The 18,039-nt window shown below is 46.6% G+C and overlaps 1 protein-coding gene across 1 annotated transcript in view; it reads left to right on the top strand.

The window, feature by feature from the left end:
- pnpla7b (patatin-like phospholipase domain containing 7b) overlaps positions 1-18,039 on the top strand; it is a 320,770-nt gene that overhangs the window by 30,294 nt on the left and 272,437 nt on the right. The window contains exons 4-5 of the mRNA XM_085965146.1: positions 8,806-8,893; positions 15,100-15,182. Coding sequence (XP_085821272.1) covers positions 8,806-8,893; positions 15,100-15,182 — 171 coding nt within the window. The remainder of the gene's footprint in view (positions 1-8,805; positions 8,894-15,099; positions 15,183-18,039) is intronic.

The following is an 18,039-nucleotide window of genomic DNA, read 5'->3' as shown; positions in this document are numbered from 1 at the left end:
TGAAACTAGAATGTGATCTATTCAAGGGAAGAATATTTTTGTCTACTTTCCCTCAAAAACAAAATAATTCCACTGCATTCAGAAACCAGAAACCGCCCCCCTCAGTAGGCTCAGCGGAATTATAAACCAGCATAGACGCTGCTGAATTGTATTTTTAAACCAGGACTGTATTTACTACCTGGCAGTCAATCGGCATTAAAATGAGTGGGAGGTGGAAAAGCATCCCCAAAATATCCACTCTGGAATCCCGAAGGAGAGGCGTGTAGAGGCAGGTAGGATTCTAGGTAAATATTTTTAGGAACTCCAGAAACACAGCAGCCCCCCCAATCCATGCTGTCATTTCTATGTAACGTGGCTGGGTACATGCCCTTCATACAAGTGTCCAAAGGTTTGCATGTCTTACCTGCCTGAAATAATGATTGGTTACTCTTGTTTATTCGGCCTGAAGTAGAGCCCAGACCTCTGGTTACAGTAAGTTTACTCCGTCATAGTGACTTCAGAAAGATCGCACCTTCAGACCAGCCAATCACAATCACAGAGTGGTTCACGTAGACTAGCCCGGAGACCAGACCATCTCGCCCGCCTGATTGAATGATAAAGCCTTGGGGCAAGGTGCTCACATGAGTGGTCATCTGGGACATATGATTCCACGTTAGAGCTTGAATGGAGTATCTGTGATTGTTTTCCATTGCAGTGTGCCTGTCCACTATTTTGCAGGTACTGGATTTGAAGTTAGTGCCGACGACTGAGCAGTTTAGTATTTAAACCACCGGGTGGCACATTAATAAGAGATTGTTTTAACAGTGAAATTCAATGAATTATCCTCATTTCCCCATTTTTCACAATTATTTCAATAAATTTTCCTGTGCCGCCACCTCCTTCTCTTCCTGGCCTCCTTCCTCCTCTCCCCAGTTGCCTTTTCTTTCCCACTTAGCCCAATCCAAATGCCGCAACAAGTTAGTGCTGCTTTTGCTGTGAGACAGCTCGGTGAATGCTGCTGGGAAGTTTGGGTCATCCGAGCCTTATCTATCTGAGAAAACTAGAAGCGACATGGTTGGATCAGTTTCATGGCACAAAGGAGGCCGGGGGTAATATCTGCTTCCTAATAGCACTCCCTAAAATGTATGTGTGTTCTTGCTCAAAGCTGGAAGGAACAGCCGTACTTTATGAAGCAGATGGGAGGGAGTGGGGAGGACGACAGCGGCATCTTATTAAGCAGGTGATCCACATCCCTACCAGCAGTGAGCCTGGAATATGACGGTGCCTGCCAGTGTCGAGCCTGGGATATGACGGTGCCTGCCAGTGTCGAGCCTGGAATATGACGGTGCCTGCCAGTGTCGAGCCTGGGATATGACGGTGCCTGCCAGTGTCGAGCCTGGGATATGACGGTGCCTGCCAGTGTCGAGCCTGGGATATGACGGTGCCTGCCAGTGTCGAGCCTGGGATATGACGGTGCCTGCCAGTGTCGAGCCTGGGATATGACGGTGCCTGCCAGTGTCGAGCCTGGAATATGACGGTGCCTGCCAGTGTCGAGCCTGGAATATGACGGTGCCTGCCAGTGTCGAGCCTGGAATATGACGGTGCCTGCCCGTGTCGAGCCTGGAATATGACGGTGCCTGCCAGTGTCGAGCCTGGGATATGACGGTGCCTGCCAGTGTCGAGCCTGGGATATGACGGTGCCTGCCAGTGTCGAGCCTGGAATATGACGGTGCCTGCCAGTGTCGAGCCTGGGATATGACGGTGCCTGCCCGTGTCGAGCCTGGGATATGACGGTGCCTGCCGGTGTCGAGCCTTTGGACACCCACTCTGTATTTTACACCAAATTCAATCCAGGGTTTATTCTTTACAATTGAGCTGTATCTCATAAATCGAAAATACACATTGAGGTTAGATAAGTACAGTATATTGAAATGTGTGGACTCACTGAATAATAGTTATGAGAGTGTTCGAACGTTGGGTCTCCTCAGAAGATAGATATATATATCCTGTGCAACCCAGACATATACATTTATATTAAGGCACTTATCAACATCCATGATGGTTTTCAATAACCTTTGAACACTTAATTAGGGACGGGTTGCGAATTGGCCTGCAGTCAGGTTGGATGATGCTTGCATGGTTAAACATCGTGTCGGTCTGTTACAGGTTTAAACATGGAAATGGTAAGCACTTGAGTGTGGGTAAAGTGATGCTGGTGAGAGGGCACCAAGTGTGGAAAAAGAACATGGTACAGGTCCACAATCCCTTATCCGCAATTCCGAAATTCGAAAAGCTCTGAAAACCGAAAGTTTTTTCGTGTAGCGTCACTCGTGTGCACGACATGACCCGAGTGGCGCCAAACATGGTGTGAGGCGTCAGTTGTGTCTCAGCGCTGCTACCAGTCACACGTGCGTCTGCGGCTCTCTGATATTTTTTGTTATTTTGTGATTTTGAGTTTAATTTCACTGAAAATGTCAAAAAGAGCTGCAGATACCCCTACCGTTCTGAAATCTGAAAAATTCCGAATTCAGAAACACATCTGGCCCCAAGGATTTCGGATAAGGGATTAATAACCTGTAGCACTTATTTGTGATGTCGACAGAGCTCAGATATTTGGACTAAGCGGATTACAAATAGATTTGTGATGCATTTTGGGAGGAAGAGGAGAGGCACTATAAACTAAATGGTACAAGTTTAAAGGGGGTGCAGGAACAGAGACCTGGGAGTTCACAAACACAAAGATGGCAGGACAAGTCAATAAGGCTGTTTTTATTAAAAAAAAGCATACGGGACCTTGGGCTTTATAAATAGAGACTTTGGGGGAAAAATTCATTTGGTAGCGCCCGGGTGCGGCAATATCTGCGCCTCTCGCGAAATTGACCGGACATTTTGCGGCGGAGCTAAACAATACCGCCCGATCTCTTGCGCACGCAGATCTTGACGTCATTCGAGAGTGCACGCCCTTGTGATGCCCCGGACCGGAAATTGAGTGGCGCCCCCCCTTTCCGCCTGACACAACCAACGACAGGTTGACTGGAAAGCTTCCCAGTCGCTGTGGGGCTGGGGGGGGGGGCGCTATTTAAAGGGGGCCTCTTCCTGGCTTTTGTGTGGTAGCCATTTTTGCACCACTCGTTCTGAGAGAGAGAGATTTTGAGAGAGACAAAGAGAGACTTCTGCATTGAGTCAACGCTGTCTGAGGTAGTTTTGGCTTCTGACCATAACTTTGCTTTTTGACCTTCATAACTTTGATTGCCTAGATACTATGGGGGCTGCAATGGATGGGAACGTTGTCCTTCTCCATCACATTCGAAGGGCACAGAGACGCAGAGAGAGAGTGGCAATCATGGCCAGACGGAAGAGGGCCAACAGGCCTCGGTACAGGAGACCTTACCCTCCCAGGGTATTTCGCCAACAATTCTCCTACATTAATATGTCTGAGGAGTAGTGTTTGCAAAGCTGCGCTTCAGCAAGGAGGTGGTCACTGAGCTCTGCCACCTGCTTCAGCCAGATCTGCAGCCTCTACTGAGGAGCCGGACGTCTCTGTCGGTGGCAGTGAAGATAACAGTGGCTCTCAACTTTTATGCCACCGGCTCATTTCAATCAGCTACTGGGGACATCGCCAATATCGCCCAGTTCGTGGTGCATTGCTGCATCCATCAGGTAACAAATGCCCTCTTTAAAAGGAGACGAGAGTACATCTCTTTCCCCGTGACCCCGGACAAGCAGCAAGAACGCGCAAAGGGGTTTGTGATGATAGCGGGCTTTCCCATGGTGCAGGGCGCCATTGACTGCACGCATGTGGCTTTGCGTGCGCCGCAAGAGAATGCCGAGGAGTTCTGCAAATGAAAGGGCTTCCATTCCTTAAACATTCAGTTGGTCTGTGACCACAGACAGCTGATACTTGCTGTCAATGCCCACTTTCCTGGCAGCAGCCACGATGCCTTCATTCTGTGGCAGACCTTTTCCAGGCACCGCATCACCCAGGAGGTTGGCTTCTCGGGGACAAGGGATATATCCTCTGTGCACCTGGCTGATGACACCGCTCCGTACGCCCAGCACCCCTGCTGAGCTACGATACAACGAGAGCCATCAAGCTACCAGGAACATCGTTGAGCACACAATCGGCGTGCTCAAGCAACGGTTCCGCTGTCTGGACCATTCTGGAGGAGCCCTTCAGTACTCGCCTGAGCGAGTCTCCCACTTCGTTGTTGTGTGCTGCGTGCTGCATAACCTTGCAATCCTCAGGACCCAGCCAATGCCACCAGGCATTGGAGCACCAGCAGAGGTGGAGGAGGAAGAGGAGGAGGATGATCAGCAGCACCAAGGCGGGAGGGAGGCACACAATGTACAAAGTGGAAGGGCCATCCGTCAAAGGCTCATAGCAAGTCGCTTCTAGGCCCCCTCTGAGGAAATGGCTTCTGCCATTCAAACAACCTGAATGAAACCATCCCACAACCCCTAAGCCGGTCAAGGCAACAATGATTGCAAAGACCAAACATGTACATTTTGAATACAGACACTTCTTTATTTGACAAACTCTGTGTGTCTCATTTCCGCATGACAAACTAATAGAAAGATACACAAAAAAAAGCAGTCATTCACATAACTGGCTCTCACAACCTGGAGACAATGTCCAAAACAGTTACAAAAATTTGACCACGAACCTCGGCCTTCAATAAAACAATGAAAAACATTTTGTCACACCACCTACTTTTTGCCCTTCGAGGGTGATCTGCTTCCCTTGCGAAATTCCCCCCTTCCCACCCTGCAGCTCCTCCGTAATGGTATCCCAGTGGCTGGGGGAAGGCTGCTGATTGTCAGAACCTTAGACTGCAGATGCCCTTGAAGGACGGCCTCGACCAGCTCTGGGCCTGGAGGGCCCGGCTGCTGACTGCACCAACTCTGCATGGGCGGCAGCAGTCTGTCCTACAGGTGGTGGCAACTGCAGTGGAAAAGTGCCAGTGCTGGCAGCAGGGATGCTGTCATTTTGAGAGGACAGCAACTCCCTGCTCGACCGACACACTGGCACTCCCACAGGGCAGCACTTCAGCATCCGGAGCAATCTGATGGAGCACAGATTGCTGGCCTGCTGCAGCGCGGTGAGAGCTCCGGGGAAATGTGCCCAATCCAGTGAGGGTGGTAGCAGTCAGTGCTGGTGTGGCCTCAATCTGCGTCTGCATGAGACCAGCCACTGACTGCATTGCAGCACTAAGCATTTGCGTGGCAGCCGCCTGTGCTACACCGAAGTGCTCCACACTCCTTGCCAGTGATTCAATGGATTCGGGCACCCTTGCCACTGCAGTCATGAGCTCAGTGTGCCTGTGCTCCGCCTGGGCGCTCATTTCAGCGAGGACCCGCTCCTCCTCTGCGTCCAGTGCAGCAGAACTCGAAGCCATACTCTCCCTCCGGGGAGAAGGCCCCCAAGCTTCCCTACCCCCATCGCGTTGCTGCAGCCCGCTGGGTCCTGGAGCTTCACCCTCATCAGACCATGACCTCTGCCCCACCCCCCCTGCTCCCCTCCAGGGAAGGCGTGTTCCCAGTGTGGGCATGGGCTGTCTCGGTAGAGGGTGGCGCTGATGCTCCGGCTTCCTCTTCCTCCTCGCCTTCAGCTTCACTCCCACTGGCAGCTTGAGGGCCCGTCTCCTCACCTGGTGAATCACCATCTGAAAGCAGGGAGGTACAAGAGTGGCTTTAGCGTGAGGACAGGGTGGCAGCAAGGGAGGCATGAGTGCAGCGATTTAGTGATTTGGATTGAAAGTGTCAAAGGCTGCTGTTGTGAGGAACAAGTGGAAGCAGAGGACAAAAAGGTGATGACCTTACCGTTGCTGTCCAGAACGGGGTCGGCGTCTCCAGTGGCGACGGGACCAAACACCCGGCTTGCCACAGTCCTGTGGACGCGCTCCTCAAGATCGCTGAGGGGTTGCAGCTGAGGCCGCCCTCCACCGGTCCGTTGCTGCTGCCTCCTATTATGAGACAGCTTGGCCTGCAAGAAAAAGGACGGCGTCTGAGTAAATATGCAGCCATGGTCTTGCCTGAAATGCCTGCCATGGTTGAATAGCCCTTACTGTATGCAAAGTGTGGAATGTACGTGTGTGTTTGATGAAAGGGCCATAGGTGTTGGATGAGTGTTGGGCATTGGGGCTTTTAAGACCCTCTGGCCATAAAGTGAGGTTGAGATGGAGGGATGTAGAGGTTTTGAAAGAAAGGCACTCACCCTGACGACCTGAGTGAGGTCGTTGAACTTTTTCCTACATTGGATTTGGGTCTGAGGCACCATGCTGCTTGAGGAGACTCTGAGTCACCTCGCTCCACACTCTTCTGTACTCGCGTGGCAAAGGCCTCCTGCCACTCTCTGGGCACAGAATGGATCTTCTGCGTGCCAACCAGAGCCTCCAAGGCCCGCTCGCAGAAGCGCTGTGCTCGCTCCCTGGCCCCCTCCATACTGTTTGGCTGCTAGATTTAGCCACAGGTCTGCCCAGGCCGAGATTCAAGGCTCCAATGAGCAGGGTATGGCTGCAGAGCAAGATCAACCCTCCCCTTAAGAACTGACCGGCGCCAGTGTGTCTGTGTTCAATCGCTAACTGACAGCACCTGCGCTGCGCCCGCCCTCTGAGGTAGCACCTCGCTCCTCGGCCTTAGCACCTTAAGAGAGGTGTGTAGCGCCTGATTTAGTGCTCCAATCACCTCCAGGGGTGATAAAAGCCAAGTTTGCTGTCGGAGACGATAATTAGCGCCAGGCGCTAAACCTTGCGCACCGCCAATAATGGTGCCCCATATGGGGCGATACCGAATTTTTTCCCCATAGAGTATAAAAACAAGGAAGTTCCCTTCATAAATCACTGGTTAGACCTCGGGTAGAGTATTGTGTCCAAATCTGGACACCACGCTTTAGGAATGTCAAGGCCTTGGAGAGGATGCAGAAGAGGTTTACTAGAATGGTATCCGGAATGAGGGACTTCAGTTATGTGGAAGACCGGTGAAGCTGGGATTGTTCTCCTAAAATCAGAGGAGGTGTTCAGTATTCTGAAGGATTTTGATAGGGTAAATAGGGAGAAACGGTTCCCACTGGTAGGCGGGTTGATAACCAAAGGACACAGATTTAAGATAATTGGCAAAAGAACCAGGGGGACTTGAGAATACATAGAAACATAGAAGATAGGCGCCGGAGTAGGCCATTCGGCCCCTCGAGCCTGCTCCGCCATTCAATGAGATCATGGCTGATCATCCAAACTCAGTACCCTGTCCCTGCCTTCTCCCCATACCCCTTGATCCCTTTAGCCTTAAGTAATATGTCTAACTCCTTCTTGAATATATTTAATGAACTGGCCTCTACTGCCTTGTGTGGTAGAGAATTCTACAGGTTCACCACTCTCTGGGTGAAGAAATTCCTCCTCATCTCTGTCCTAAAAGGCTTACCCCTTATCCTTAGACTGTGACCCCCTGGTTCTGGACTCCCCTGCCATCGGGAACATCCTTCCTGCATCTAGTCTGTCTAGTCCTGTTAGAATTTTATAAGTTTCAATGAGATCCCCTCTCATTCTTCTAAACTCCAGCGAGTATAAGCCCAATCGACCCAATCTCTCCTCATACGTCATTCCTGCCATCCCAGGTATCAGTCTGGTGAATGTTCGCTGCACTCCCTCCATGGCAAGAACATCCTTCCTCGGATAAGGTGACCAAAACTGCACACAGTACTCAAGGTGTGGTCTCACCAAGGCCCTGTACAACTGCAGCAAGACATCCTCTCGCTACGAAGGCCAACATACCATTTGCCTTCTTAACCGCCTGCTGCACCTGCATGCTTAACTTCAGCGACTGGTGCACAAGGACACCCAGGTCTCTCTGCACTTCCCCTTCTCCCAATCTATTGCCGTTCAGATAATAATCTGCCTTCCTGTTTTTGCCACCAAAATATATTTTATGCAGCGTGTTATTATGGCCTGGAATGCGCTGCCTGAATGGGCGGTGGAAGCAGATTCAGGAGTAACTTTCACAAGGGAATTGGATAAATACTTCAAAAGGAAAAATGTTGCAGGGCTATGGGGAAAGAGCAGGGGAGTGTGATTAACTGGCAGCCCTTTCAAAGAGCCAGTACAGGCACGATGGACCGAATGGCCTCCTCTTGTGTTGTAAAATTCTATGATTTGAGTTTACCATGTGCTCCATATTAGTAAAATTGAAAGATTGTTTTTTTAAAACAAAACTTTTGAAGCTCTCTTGGTCCAGTGGGTAAAGGTACCGCACAGAGTGGCGTCAAGTCATACAGGCTAGAATGTTTTGGTTTGCGCTGTATTAGCTAATGTCAACTAGGGCTGCTGTTGGCATGCTACACTTGACCTCCGTGTTCCTGATTATTATGCAGTGACCGCTGCTGCAAAGTGCATATGTGTGAGCACTGGGGAAAACGAGACTGGGCTATCTTGTGACGCCCCACGTGGTTGAATAGATTGCCAATACCCATTTTCTAGGCTGACGTGGACAGCTGTCACTTGAGTGAGGTATTGGATGGTAGACAGTACTCCTGGAATCGGAGGGCTTACTCCATGATCCCGTGCTCCCAGGTGAAAAGCTGTGCTCGAAGGGAGCACAGATCAGCGATAGAGCTACAAGGTCATAGCTTCGATTCTCGGACTCTTGCTCCCTGAGAGTGTGGGGTCGTGGAATGAGCTTTCTATTTCTGTCATGAAGTGGGGGGGAAATTGGTTGGGAGGGAGAAGATGACCAATGAGCAAAATCAAGTAATGGTGTAGTGGGAAAATACAGTTGCGTTGATGTAAATGAGGCGACAAAATGTACTTTTTAGTATTCTTTCCTTTGTTTTTCCAGCTGACGGGAATGATGATTGGAGCACTTGCTGCCATTCTTATCGTAGCAATCATTGTGTTTTTCATCTACAGAAGAGTGAAACAGTCGAGTAAGTATATGCCAGATTAGTCAGCTAACTGAATAATTTGATGTACCAACATACTGTGCCACCCAGTCCCCATCAAATCCCTTCTAACCTCGCTTCAAAAGTAAAAGTCCCCCCATATCATGGTGTCAGCTGTGGCTCAGTGGGTAGCACACTCGCCTCTGAGTCAGAAGGTTGTGGGTTCAAGTCCCACTCCAGTGCAGTGCTGAGGGAGTGCTGCACTGCCTGAAGTGCCGTCTTTTGGATGAGACGTTAAACCGAGGCCCTGTCCGCGCTCTCAGGTGAACGTAAAAGAGCCCATGGCACTATTTTGAAGAGGAGCAGTGTCCTGGCCAATATTTATCCCTCAATCAACATAACAAGAACAAATTATCTGATCATTATCACATTGCTGTTTGTGGGAGCTTGCTGTGCGCAAATTGGCTGCTGCGTTTCCCACATTACAACAGTGACTACACTCCAAAAAAGTACTTCATTGGATGTAAAGCGCTTTGAGACGTCCGATGGTCATGAAAGGCGCTATATAAATGCAAATCTTTCTTTCTTCATATCAACGCAAGATTTTATTTTTTTTAAAGTCCGTAAACTTTTGTAAATTTTCTTCCTTACAGGACACGATTGTGGAACAGTGCACTGTATTTGCAGGCAGGTGTACCATCTACCATCATGTGACAGAGCAGCAGTAGTTAGACGATACACATGCTTCGCCCCGTCATGTTAGGGGTTGGTAGCGTACTCTGAGCTATGAACAGGAAATCCGCTATCGCGCAGACGAATAAAGACCAGTGAGAAAGCCCACCGTTGTTGCCTAGGTGTTGTTTCTTCCTTGTAGTAGACTGAGTAGCCCAAGTTTGCTCCGATATTAATACTCAACAGGTTCTGACCTCTTCTAGCCTGACTGGGTAAAGAAGAGAAAAGCTATTGGTGAAGAGCCAGTTTCGTTCCTCCCACCCATCAGCTTCGCTGCCTTGCAGTAATTTTTGTTCTGCCTGTTTAGAGCTGATGCTGGCTCTTTAGCGGGGCTATTGTGGGCCCTAAGAATATCTACAATTATGTGGAACCAATAGGTCAATGTGCTGGTAAGGTGAGTCCCCAATAGTCACCTGCCTGCAGGCAGAACATTAAATAGGACAGATTGTCCATGCTGAATATAATTGTCATTGGAGGACCGACCCAAGGGATTTGGATTTAAATAAGATTAACTTTTGAGGATAAGGGAGGAATTAGCTTAAATAGTTCGGGAGAAATTATTACTTGGTAAATCTATGGGCCAACAGTGGAATCTCTCCCAAGATAGTACAGGTAATTAGATTATGAAACAAGTGTACACCCGCCCTCCAAAAGGGGTGATTTTGATATGACACAACCATGGTCTATGAGAACAGCTAAGACCAGTATATTAAACTAAAGGAGAAGGCTTATGTGAGGATGAAGAAAAGGGCAAACATGAAGACAGGGAAGGTTATGGTAAACAACAAAATGAAATTATGATAGAGGCCAAAGAATAGACATGGAAAAAAACTTACAGTATCAAAGGTGATAGAGGTCTTTAAGTACAGTTCCCACTGCTTATAGTGGGCGTGCTCGTGTGAATGCGATTTGCCTGCTATACACGATGGCCGGTACAATGTGGTAACGCTATTACAGTACGCTACCGTATACAAGAATGTTCCTTCTGTGTAGTGACCTTTGGTCCCGTTGTTTCCAGCTTCACTCTGACCTGCAGCTTTATTTAAACTCCAATCAGCGCTTAGTATAAACTATAACCCTTAGAAGGGATCAAGTACACAAAAGGTAATCGAACATTAAACAAGGTGTTACTTATTTACTTATGTTTGTTCTGCATTCAGTGCACCTTAACGAGGTGCGAACTAGTGAGTAAGCACAGCTGATTCTGCCCAAAATAAACAGAGCACTCAAGCTATAACCGGCCACTTTGAATTTGACGTCGATGCAAATGCTTATCGCCTTTTGGCCGATGTAAGTGTCTGCCCATTTTAATCGTGGACATTTGAAGTGGTGGGGACTGCTGTTCAAAAAACAAGTGGGGGAGGAGGAGGTGGGACATTAGAAACCAATTTAGATATGAGACATGGTGAGATTGTTGCTGAATATTTAGCTTCGGTTTTCACCATTGGAGAAGACTAGAGATCAGTGAGGGGGAAGGGACTTGCAGGTATCAGTACAAACAGAAAAAGTGTCATGAATAAACGGTTTGGGATTGAAGACAAGTTTCCAGATCTACGGCTTCCACTCCAGTGTATTAAAAGAAATAGTTAAGTACATTGGGGATTTATTAGTTATAATCTTTCAAAGCTCACTGGATTTGGCGATGGGATCATAGGAAGGTAGCAAACATTAAAACCTAATTCAAAAAAAGAGGAAGGTAAAAACCAAGTGGCTGCATACCAGCGAGTTTAACAGTGGGGAAATTGTTAGAATCCAAAATCAATAACGGCAACTTGTATTTATATAGTGCCTTTAACATAGTAATGTTCCGCGGTGCTTCACAGGAACGTAATCAAACAAAATTTGACACCGAGCAACATAGAGATATTGGGACAGGTATCCAAAAACTTCATCAAAAGAGGTAGATTTTAAGGAGCGTCTTAAAGAAGGAGAGAGCAATGGAGAAGCATAGATGTTTAGCGTGGGAATTCCATAGCTTAGTGCCGAGGCAGCTGAAGGCACAGCTGCCAATGTTGGGGTAAAGCAAGTGGGGGATGCGTTAGAGGAGCACAGAGATCTCGGAAAGTTGTAGGGCTGGAGGATGTTGGAGATAGGGAGGGGTGAGGCCATAGAGGGATAATCAAGGACAGTGAATGAGTGAATTTGATTAGGGTGAGTCGTCATAGTTTATTATGTCTGACTAATTTAAGAGTTCTTTGACACAGTCATTGAGGTGGTGGATAGAGAAGTCATATGTGGTTTTTCAGAAGGTGTTTGCTAAGGTTCCATGCAAGAGATTGCTAACCGAAATTGAAATTGAGGCACATGGAATTGGAGGAAGCCTTGTGGCATGGAGAGAAAACTGGTTCGGAATAGTTCGGGGTAAAAGGGACATCCTTGGGCTCGTAGGCAGTAACAAGTGGTGTCTGCCAGGGTTTTGAGCCACAACTCCAGCTTTTAAATCTCTCTCTCGTTCCCTATCTTTTGCTGGCCCTTAGCCCCTCGCGTTTAAAAATAGATGGAGGGTATATCCAAATTTACAGAGTGTGTTAAGCTAGGAGGTACAGTGAATTCTGAAGACATTTTAAATGTACAAAATAATATAGGTTAATACTGGCAGCTGCAATTTAACGTCCCAAAGTGTGATGTGTATGTGGGGCTAGCAGTGCAATGTAAATGGAGGAGGTGGGGAAATGAACAAATGAGATTTAAGGGTCCAGTTACACAAGTCATTAAAAGCTAGCGCTCGGGTGCAAAAAGCAATTTGGAAAGTCCAATGGGATTTTGGGCTTAATTATAAGAGGTTTTGAATATAAAAGCAAGGAAATGCTGCTGCAGTTTTACAGAGCGCTGGTCAGATCCCAGTTGCAGCATTGGGTTAATTATATGACTGGCAGTGACAGAATTTCCAATATGCACAGACTTGGAAAATTACCCCTATCGAGTTCACTTTGGAGCACTCTACTCTGGGAAAGATATGCTCGCCTGAGAGAAAACTCAGCAATGAAGAAGATCCCTGGGGTGAGGGACCGGGCAATAAATTTGGGTTGCACCGCTTGAAGATGAGGAGGTTAATGGGTTGATCTAGTTGAGGTATTTAAAATAATAAAAGGAATTGATAAAGACGGAATCCATAAAAAGAGTACATAATCTTAGAATTTGTGCTAAACCAGTTAAAAATAAACACTTTCACAACTGCTACAAAGAAAGAGTTATGATGTGGCACACTGTGTCTCGGTAGGCTATAGATACAAGGTCAATAGAGGGGTTTTAAAAGGGAGGTAGATACTTGGGAAGTCAGGGCATCAAGGGACACGGAGGAGCAGACTCAGTGGACTGAATGATCTCCTGTTTTTAAGTATGAGCTGTATAAGTAAATATGACAAGTTACCAACTAGTTAAGTTTCATATTTCAGGCTCTCTTCTGGAATGCTGTTCGGGATGAATATTGTCAGCTGAATACATGAGGATAGACAGTGAGGCACTAGAATTCCTGAACAGTGACAGATTGCACCCTTAGAATGACAGAACTCCTGTTCTAAACATGGAGCGCTATCGAGATCCACCAGCCATGCCTCACAGAAGTTGCAATACTTTGAAGAGATTTTATCTCTTTCTTCGAAGGAAATGTTTGTGTGAAGTTTTAATAGAGGAAACCAAAAATATATAAGTAACCCCCGCACTGGCCTTTAAAGATTCTGGTTCTTTATATCACCTTGACCCGAGTTAAGCCTTCCAACTTGCCTTGCTTGAGCAATTGAAAAGTCCGATTTGTTTTTTTACCTGTTCCCAACCAGCCGGCTTTCTGCAAGTATCTTGGTTAAAATAGTTGGCTGTGGAGGCGCTGACTTCCACACAATTGTTTACAAGGAAGTCCTATTGCCTATCTGACACTTTAATGAGCCACGGTTAGAATGGGTGAACTTTGTGTGCTGGTGGTCACGAACCAGAGTTGTAAAACACGGAACCAGGGCAAGACATTTTTTGCCATCCTGAATTTCGAAACAAAATGATCTGTCGCGAAAGACCACTATTCCCCTATTTTTACCCTTTCCCTTTTGAGATAGAAATCAGATTTCATTCTGGACTGAAAAAGAACCAGTGTAAGCAGGAGTAGAAACATCTGTAAACTGCGATTGTTATTTTTAAAAATCTTGTTTGGAACTTTGAACAGTACGAAAACTTATCAGACAAGGATTGGCCATGTGGTTTGTTTCATTAGCAGGCAACCTCGGTGAATCAAGGGATAGTCCAACATTTAAGAAAGTGACTAAATAACTATATGATGCAACTACTTGGAGAAATGCACGCACGTTTCCAAAGCATTACAGTCAAGGAGGAGCTGACCTTTGATAGAATAGTATTCACTGCAAGTCTGTGGAAACCAGCCCTCCTTGTAGTTTATTGCTTGGGCAATATGGTACATGAAGGGTGATGAATGAGAAGGGAAGATGGTTCATCTCTGATTGCCTCTTCATTCTTTGCATTAAAGAATGTATTACGACAGGCCAATTATGCTCAGTTACTTTGTCATGAGCTGGCACTATTATGTTACCTATCATTCAGCGACAAACAAAGCTTTTAACATTTAACAGCCACTACACTTGATGTTGTGGATTAATTCTCCTCTTCACACATCTAGTATATGAGGTACATAAGTAAACATATATCTATAACCATGGCTGCTTTGTAAGAGAGTGGTTTTGATCTCATTACTTAAAATGTTAAAAAGTCGGTGAGTAGCAGTGCGAGATTCATCTCGAGCTTAATTATAGTCTCCAAGGTTGCTCGTCTGGCTTATCTACCCGCTTGCAAGAGGAACCAAATCCTGCTTCATGCTTCAGCTTAGCTTTTATGTTAAATCAATGACTTTGGAGAATGTTAATCAAGGACGTTATCTCTCCCTGGGTGAGGATAAATCTCTCCTGATATCCAGTTGTCTATATTCTGAGATGGTAAACTGAGATTCCATCTGCCCCCCTCTGGTGGATATAAAAGACCCCACGGCACTCTGCTGTAATGTAGGGGAACGCGACCGCTAATTTGCGCAAAAACAATAATGAGGTAAACAACCAGATAATCTGTTTTTGGTAGCGTTGGTTGAGGCATAAATGATCGAGAGAAACCGGGAGATCGGCACTGCTCTTCTTTGGCTCACAGAACAGCAATCACTATTCATGGTGTCAGTGGGTTGTTTGATCATGGGGGCCCATCACAGCTGAGCTTGATGCTGTCCTCGTGTGATGTCGACAAGAGCCCTTCCAGTTCGGGGGGGGCATTGGATACAACACCAACTTTCATCTATACAGTGCCTTTAACATGGAAAAACACCTCGATATGATCAAGAACAGGGGCCCTGAGTTCTTCCCCTCTTCTCTGGAGGGTCTGATGCAGTTGGCAGCAACGCCCTTGGGCCATTTTTGGTTAAGCATGAAAGCAAATTTTAGTAGCTGCCCTTTGTATGATTGCTATAAGCACTCTTTCTGTAGGAGGGCTTTTTGGTAACTTGCTCACTTGTACGGTTTTGATTTCTCTTGTAGAACAACAACAGCCGGGTGTGACCAGATACAGATTCCGAAAGAGAGACAAGGTGATGTTCTATGGAAGAAAAATCATGAGAAAGGTAATTTTGCCGTAGACCCAAATCTGTCAAAATGGTTTGAAAGGAGACTCCGTTCAGCTGAGTAGTCTCTGTAGCTATTTCATTTCCCGTTATCTAAACGCACTTACATTTTCTTCATAGCATCATACCAGGCCTATTCCTCCGCTGACTCAGAGGGCAGTGACCCTGCTCCCAGACCTCTACCTGTGCTGCTGTGTAATTGGCTGCCAGATATGTCTGAACAGCTGGGGCGATTCCATCACCTGTTCTACTTCTTCGAATTTCACTTGGGTGGGGGGGGTTGCTGAGCCTGTGTTAAATATCTTGTTATGCTCTGGTTTAAGTTGGATACTAGCTATCTGCGCAGTTGTGGATGTGTCCCATCGGTTTTGCGTTACCATTCTGCATTGCTGTGATGTATGATTTTAACTGTTTGGGGACTGGTTGGCAAACTGTGTTAGTAAATTTGCTTTTTCTTCTTTAGGAAGTGGCTTTGAGTCCAGCTCAGATTGACGGGATGAAATCCTCTCTCTCTCACGCAGCTTAACAGGAACATTGGTCCTGTGGGAAATGAATTTGTTGTTGACTCAAGTTCCCAGTGGGAATGGGTCCACAGAACAAAACCGCCCCAAATTCAGAGCTAATTGGCACTAGGTACAGTACGGGAAATGGGAAAGTGTGAGATTGCTGCAGCAGGGGACACTTCTGAGACTGGGGCCGAACAGGGAAAAGTTGGCTCCAAATCAAGCTACGCTGTATCTCCCGGATGTGCTTTGAAGCTCACAATGGGTGCCTGCAATGGGAAGTATTCTGTTCCACAGCGTGCTCATCTCTCGCCTTGATAGGTACAAAGCTTTTTACAGAGCCGGAGCAATTATTTCAATGTGTGCTAAGGTGCAGGCCATCTTGGCACTGCCTCATAACACCAGAAGGTGGTGCTTGATCCTCACAAATGTTAAATTCAGTTTAATCTGAAATAACGGAGACTGTGGAGAAATGTTTGGCCAGTGCTTAAGGCTGGAATACTCCTGTATTAGTCCTGTCAAGCTTGTTTACAGCAATAACTCCAGATTGTTTTCCAGATCTCCAGAATTTTATGGACCAGTTTCATCGAGATTTTATTTTTGAAAGGGATTGGGGTTAGTTTGTCAGGTTCTCCGGTTTTCCCCCCCCCTCCCCCCTTTTGTGTGCAGGACATTTGATTATTAAGACTGATCCCGTCTGTGTACACATACAGAGAGGTTACTGGATAGAAATGAGGAGCAGGAACCTCCTCCTCCATCCCCCTCCATGGGTCAAAAATTGCGGTCTGAGGCGTAACTCTGGAATACGCCTCCGACCCGCGAAAGGAATACGCACCTACCTGATGGCGGTGAGGCTGCGAAAACGTGCGGTCCGAGACAGTGAGGCGGCGGGCAGCGTAATGGCCCAGGGACGCAGGCGGTGTGGAAGCGTACCTGGGATCACGTGGGCCTGGTCCTCCAATCACAAAGCAGAATTCGATTTCAGTCATTTCCGAAGGGAATCCCGAAATCTGATCCAATTGCAATTTACAGAATTGCACAAGGACACCCAGGTCTCGTTGCACTTCCCCTTCTCCCAATCTATTGCCATTCAGATAATAATCTGCCTTCCTGTTTTTGCCACCAAATCCACTCGTTCTCCCTTATCTATTCTACCAGTTACATCCTCAAAAAAATTCCACTGGATTAGTCAAGCACGATTTACCTTTTGTAAATCCATGTTGACTTTGTCCGATCCTGTCACTGTTTTCCAAGTGCTCTGTTATTACATCTTTTATAATGGACTCTAGCATTTTCCCCACTACCGATGTCAGGCTTACCAGTCTATAATTCCCCGTTTTCTCTCTACCACCTTTTTTGAATAGTGGGGTAACATTAGCTACCCTCCAATCCATGGGTACTGTTCCAGATTCCATCGAATGTTGGAAGATGATCAGCAATGCATCTACTATTTCTAGGGCCACTTCCTTAAGTACCCTAGGATGTAGATTATCAGGCCCTGGGGATTTAACGGCCTTCAATCCCGTCAATTTCCCTAACACCATTTCCCTACAAATACTGATTTCTTTCAGTTCCTCCCTTTCATCAGACCCAGACAGAACCAAAATATATATTTAATTGGTCTGCCATTTCTTTGTTCCCCATTATAAATTCCCCTGATTCTGACTGCAGGGGACCTACGCTTGACTTCACCAATCTTTTTCTATTCACATTATTATAAAAGCTTTTACAGTCAGTTTTTATGTTCCCTGCAAGCTTACTCTCATTTTATTTTCCCCTTCTTAATTAATCCCTTTGTCCTCCTTTGTTGAATCCTAAACTGTTCCCAATCCTCCGGTTTACTGCTTTTTCTGGCCAATTTATATGTCCTCTCCTTGGATCGTATGCTATCCCTAATTTCCCTTGTTAGCCACGGTTGAGTCACCTTTTTTGTTTTATTTTTATGCCAAACTGGGAATGAACAAATTCTGTAGTTCATCCATGCGATCTTTGAATGTTTGCCATTGCCTATCCACTGTCAGCCCTTTGAGTGACATTCCCCAATCAGTCCTACCCAACTCGCGCCTCAAACCATCGTAGTTTCCTTTATTTAAATTCAGAACCCTAGTCTCTGAGTCAACTACTTCATTCTCCATCTTAATGAAGAATTCGATCATATTATGATTGCTCCGACACAAGGGGCCTCGTACAACAAGATTGCTAATTAATCCTTTCTCATTACATAATACCCAGTCTAAGATGGCCTGATCTCTGGTTGGTTCCTCGACATGTTGGTCTAGGAAACCATCCCGTAAACACTCCAGGAATTCCTCCTCCACAGTATTGTTACTAATTTGGTTAGTCCAATCTATATG

This window comes from Somniosus microcephalus, chromosome 23, assembly GCF_052327205.1.
Source record: "Somniosus microcephalus isolate GS21.2 chromosome 23, FLI_Smic_1.0, whole genome shotgun sequence".
Taxonomy (NCBI): Eukaryota; Metazoa; Chordata; class Chondrichthyes; order Squaliformes; family Somniosidae; genus Somniosus; species Somniosus microcephalus.
Note: the sequence above shows the minus strand (reverse complement) of the source record. Positions and strands in the feature narration are given on the sequence as shown.